The following is a 5,795-nucleotide window of genomic DNA, read 5'->3' on the forward strand; positions in this document are numbered from 1 at the left end:
TTGTCAATTTAATTTGGACTAGCTTGCCCTTTAATATCCATAGTACATGTCTACCCTGCTGACTCGGATTGGCTCACACTATTTTTTTTTACCCGTGTTAAAAAATAATATAAATCATATCTTAGGACCTCATTTAAGAACTTAAGCTTTTGGGTGAAATGATTCTTTGGTATGGTATGGGAGTTTTGATAACCAAACAGTCACGAGTTCGAATCTCATCACCCTCATTTATTTGATAAAAATTAAACATAAGATATTTCACACCATTCTCTTTTTTTTTTTTAATCTAATATGTCCTTCCATGTTTAATTAACTAAAAATTAAATGATATCATCTTTTTTTCTCTTGGAGAAGTTTTTTTTTTTCCGCATGTTATCGTGATGGCTTTTATATATATTAATTTTAACGTTTGCTATAATTATCTTTTTTATATAATACAAATAAAATCAGTTTATTTAATTTTTCAAAACTATAACCTAAATAATTAAATTTTTATTTTAAAAAAATACTTATTTTCAATACCTAAATATTTTACTAGAAAAATACTGTGAGTCTAGTATGAAAGGAAATATGATCACTTGACCATGCACAAAGTTGACACGATGACCGTGCTTTTTGAAGAATAGACAGGAAGACTACATTGTTGATAAAAATAAAATAAAATAAAATAAAGACTACAAAGTTTAAGATATTAAAAAGAAAAGGAAAGTTAGGGACTAAACTTAATCAGTTATCCTTTGCGAAACCTTCAGAGCGAGTCTACTGATTGAGAAGAAGGTTCCAATTCGGTGACCAGTTGCACCTCTGTTTTGAAGAGAAGAATAAACAGCGAGTCGATTGAGAAGTAAATGAACCCACCTTGTGAGTGAGTCACGAAGGACCCAAAACTCTTCCCTACCACGCAGTGCCATGCCACCCCGTATGCCGAGTCAAATTCCTGTCCAAAACACAACCCAGCTCCGTTTTTAAGACTCAGTTCCATATGGCTACATAACTAGTTAATTAAAACATGCTAGCTAGAATCACTTTGAAAATGAAAACGATTACTGCTATGGCATTGGATTAGCCACTAGTTAAATCCTCTGATACTGGAGTATCAAAGAACTACTGAGCCGAACATACATACTGTTTGGAGATGGAGAGAAGAGAGACCTTTTTGAGGGCACGAGCAAGGAGGGTAAGATTGGGGCGGGGTTTGGGAGCTGCTGATGATGGTGACTTGTCGAGAAACGATCTTGCATAGCGAAGGGCTCGTTCTTGCATGTCGACTGGCATGTCGGAAGATCTTAACCTTACATTTAAGCTTAAAGCAATGGCAGCAAGCTTAATCCTGAATTCCTCTGTCGGAGACCTATCTTGGGTCATTACTGTTGCTTCTTGTTGACTAATTTGAACGGTGGGATAATGTTGTTTCGAGCCAGCTTCCTCTTCTTGATATCTTCGAGAGGCCATGCCGTCCATGAACCAAAACAAAAAAACAAAGAGACAAGAAGCCAAGACAGAGAGTGGAGCTACGGCTCTTCTGGTCTTCTATGGAGAAAAAATGCTGATAGCCTGTGATTTATGAAGAGAGATTGATTGTAGGGATGTGCAAGCAACAAAGCATTGACCAATAGTAGTTTGTAGAAGCGTGCAAGCGTAGGTAAGTCTGCATCGTGTGATTGGATAGTTCTTGCATGTGGAGTCACAGGGGCGTTGTTATAGTCAAGGTCTCTGTAGCAGTCTGGGTGTTCATGCTGACAAGACCAAAGCATGGAAATGCTGTGGTGATAGGCTTGAAATTCTCTTTTGATCATGATAGATAGTCAAAGATCAATCGTATTAGTTACGAATCTTTTGGTGCTGGGATTTTTAGCTGTAGAAATACAGGGACAAGCTACAGCCTTGATATTACGTGTTTGTTTTTATTTTTTTAAAGTATTTTTTTAAAAAAAATTTAATGCATACAAACATATATAAGTTATAACACCAGGTGATAATTTGCATGACTTTTTTCCCTTTTTTTTATATCAAAATTATTCAAATGCAACCAACAAGTTATCAATTCTATCTAGTATTTTTTTTAAAAAAAAAAAAAACATTAGATTTTCTTATATCAATGTTACAAAGAATCTACAAGCAAAGTTACAAAATCCGACTCAAAACAAGATCCAGCTTATGGGTCAGGAAGGTCAACCTGAATTAATTTTAAATTTTATTTTTAAAAACAAATAGATCAAAGAAGTCGTTTTATAAAAAGTCAATGAAATGATTGACCGAGTATGGGTGGTCAACCCGGGTTTTTGATCAAGACATACATTTTTTTTCCTTTCTCTATTTTTTTTTAACTTGAATCGATCCAAGCCCCAATTCGATCAGGTCCTATGTCAACCTGACAAGTCAGTCTAGGTTTTATAGCAATGTCTAAAAGGTGTAGAGAAAATATATGTTTCTCCATATACGAAACATTGTGGATTGAAACAATGTTTTTTCTTTTTTTGTTATTTTTTTCGGTTGTTGAATTTTTTTTATTTTATTTCATACACACACACATACTAGTCAATTAATCTGCGCTCCGTCGCAGGTCGGACTGATTTTCTTGAAACCTAGCAATCTATCTCTTTACCTAACTTAAGTTTCCAACTAAATTGTGCGGGAGCTAGCCCAAATTAAATTGATTGATTTCATGGATCTAAATATAATCTTGATAGTTGGCAAAAACATGACTTGGCTTTTAAAAAAAATCAAAATGATATCTTTTTTCAAAAAGGTTATTGAGACGATAACAGATTGACTCAATCTCAGTCCCTAAGCGACTCGTATCATGAACTCCATTGAGTTTAATAATATATTTTTTTCTAAATTATATTTTATAATTATATTCACAATTTATTTTTCAACCAATCCAGTATTAAAAGATAAAATCAAGAAAAAACTATTAAAAATAATTAAAAGACCAACAAAAAAAAGGCATATGCAACCAATGAGTGAACTCATTAAACTTATGAATCGGGTAACCTAAGCTAGCACGCCAAACCTGTGAACCAGGTTATTGGTTGACTCCAGTAAGATTATAATTTGTTTTTTTAAAAAATATTTTTTATTTAACTACATGATAACAAAAAGAGACAATCGCAAAATCAAACTTCAATCAAATACTAAGATGTTGAAAACAATAATGGAAAAAAAAAAGTTAAACTCGTTAGACCTTTTCTATGAAACTGTTTTTTTTTTAGAATATGAGAAATAAATAGACGAAAAAAAGTCAAGTTCAATAATAATAATTAAAAAAAAAAAGACACCCCAACAAACCAATTTTGGGTTCGTAATTTTTTTCTTAAAGAAACAAATTAGAAAAAATAAAAGATAAATGTAAATCAAGATATTTAATATCATAATAAGGGTAATTTACGTTGTTGAATGTAATGAATTTTTTAATTCAAAATTGAAATAGAAATCGACAAACACATAAGATTTGTTGGATAAAATAAAAGGAAAAAACTATTATGTAAGGCTACACATATTAAAAATATCATAATAAATAAATAATTTTTATTTCTAAAAATAAATTTAATATATATAAAATATTAAAAAAAACTACAAGTGAATAATATGAAACTCTTAAAAAATTAAACAAATTCAATATATTTAAAAACTAATCACTATTTAAAAAATGATAAATAAGCAAAAAATAATAGAGAAGTAAAATACAAATTTAAAAATTATTTAAATTTTTTAAAAAAAAAAGATAGAGCAAAGAATGAGGCCAGACCTACCATCTAGGCCATGACTAAAGGACCTGCACGCGAGCCTGCAATGTTAGGCCCACGTGGGGTTTTTTTTTGTAAAATAACGGGGCCTTTTTTTGTAAGATAATATCATCTGCCCCAGATCAATTTGAAAAAAAAGAAGGAAGATGATGTGTTGTTTGGCATACCCAAATTTTAACCAATATAGTGACTAGAAAATCAGGGTGTCTGATTTTTGTCCTTTAAAATCAAATTTTCAACCCCAAACACATAAAACCATAGTTTTTAAACCCGGCCCGGTCCAAGGCTCCGGTTCCGGGTCACCGGGTTTTGAACGGGTCACCCGGGTCAATCCCTATTTTATTAAAAAAAATCAAAACGACGTCATTTTAGTAAAAAAAAAAAAAGTCAACGAGTTGCAACCGGGTTTTTTACCAGGTTTTGCCGGGTCACACCAGGTCATGACTTTTCCTATTTTTTCTTCAACCCGGCCTGGTTCCAGCCCCGGGTCCCAGGCCGGGTTTCAAAACTATGCCTAAAACACACCCTCATAACCACTTTCAACTCATTCTTAACCTCCAAAAGCACAAAAAAATAATCCAAAACCAAGAATCAACTTTTAACCCAATTTCTTTTCTAACTCATATATGTCTTTTTAGGCATTTTCAAAGTAACAAAACACCTAATTCAAACTCCCCTTGTCATATGAAACCATTTGGAATAAAAATCTAATGTTTTGGTGGTTAGAATAGTTGAAACAACGCCTTTCTCTCTAGACCAGATTTTAATGATTGTCTCTCTCTCTCCTCTCACCCAATAAAAACTAAAAATGTTGAAATTGAAGTTTAGTACATAAATGAATATTTAAAAAATACAAAGGACTGGTCACCTTATAGCAAAAAAAAAAAAAAATGGGGGGTAAAAATATACTTCACCAATAAATTTGAATGTGCCACTTATGTTATCCATGTAATGTAGCACTTCAGTCACTTGTCTTACAATTCAATCCTCACCCCGTAAAAAAATATAATTTGACTCTAATTTGGGCTTAATTATACAAAAAAAAAGTTTGAGGACCATATTAAAATTTTAAAAACATTCCACTATTGTAATTCATAGTAAAATGTGTGAGGGTGAATAATAGTGTAGCTACAGTAAAAACATCACACCATATATATATATATTATTGAAAAATCCAAATTAAATGAAACTAAAAGAGCTCCTCTTTCATTGTAGCATCATTATTGTTCCGCATCTCACAAATCGTAATGGATTACTGCAATGATTTTTTACAATTTCCAATTTGTTCCTTAAATTTTAATTTTTTATAATTTAGCTTTTTTGAACCCAAAATAGCACTCAATTGCATTATTGTTTTTGGAGGGAGGGTTTAATTGAAAAACAGAAGACTGAAGTGAAAATAAAACAGGTAAAATAGATGACAACTTTGAATTTGTTTGAAATTTATATAATTTTGGATCATTTTGATATTTTATATCAAAAAAATATTATTTCAATACATTTAATCTAAAAACACTTTAAAAATAACTGTTAATACATATACATCACCAAAATCTCTCTTTCAACTCCATACATCATCATCATCCCCAATCCTTCTACATCTTTCAAAACATGTCGATATTTATGTCAAATGATATCATTTGATAAGAATAATTAATATAATGAGTTTTTTCACCTTTAAAGTTCATGAAAAAACATATCTAAACTCGGGTTGATTTTTGGATTCGGGTTTATAACATGTTTTGAGGTGATTTTTTGATGCCATAAATAAGTTTGTCACGGTTTTTACGGTGTTTTATAGATGTTTTGAGTAAAACAATTAGTTGAAAAACAAGTTTTTGGGTAAAAAAAACTTAAGTCCTGATTTTTTATCAACCACAATGACAGTAATCTAGATAAATCAAGTGACGTGTCATCTAATTTATTTTTTCAAAAAAACTTTGGGTCGAACAATATATTATTTGCCCAAAAAAGAAAATTAAGAGTCTCATTATGCAGGCCTACACATGGATCCCGGCAAAAAATAATTACCCAAAAAATTATAAT

General features: G+C 31.3%; 1 protein-coding gene across 1 annotated transcript; it reads right to left on the bottom strand.

The window, feature by feature from the left end:
- Nucleotides 1-559: 559 nt before the first annotated feature.
- Nucleotides 560-1,574, bottom strand: LOC7462338 (dynein light chain 1, cytoplasmic). The gene is made up of 2 exons (XM_002317470.4): nt 1,153-1,574; nt 560-937 (listed from the first exon to the last, which is right to left on the bottom strand). Exons 1-2 carry the CDS (start codon nt 1,459-1,461, stop codon nt 749-751), a joined length of 498 nt encoding a protein of 165 aa, XP_002317506.3. The 5' UTR covers nt 1,462-1,574; the 3' UTR covers nt 560-748.
- Nucleotides 1,575-5,795: the final 4,221 nt, after the last annotated feature.

The sequence above is a fragment of the Populus trichocarpa genome, chromosome 11, assembly GCF_000002775.5.
Source record: "Populus trichocarpa isolate Nisqually-1 chromosome 11, P.trichocarpa_v4.1, whole genome shotgun sequence".
In the NCBI taxonomy this organism is placed as follows: domain Eukaryota; kingdom Viridiplantae; phylum Streptophyta; class Magnoliopsida; order Malpighiales; family Salicaceae; genus Populus; species Populus trichocarpa.

Bases quoted from the DNA above. Each gene is read 5' to 3' on its own strand.
- LOC7462338 (XM_002317470.4), bottom strand. From the start codon at position 1,461: ATGGACGGCATGGCCTCTCGAAGATATCAAGAAGAGGAAGCTGGCTCG. The intron at 938-1,152 runs GTCTCTCTTCTC...TGTTTTGGACAG, and splicing joins TTGCTCGTGCCCTCAAAAAG to GAATTTGACTCGGCATACGG.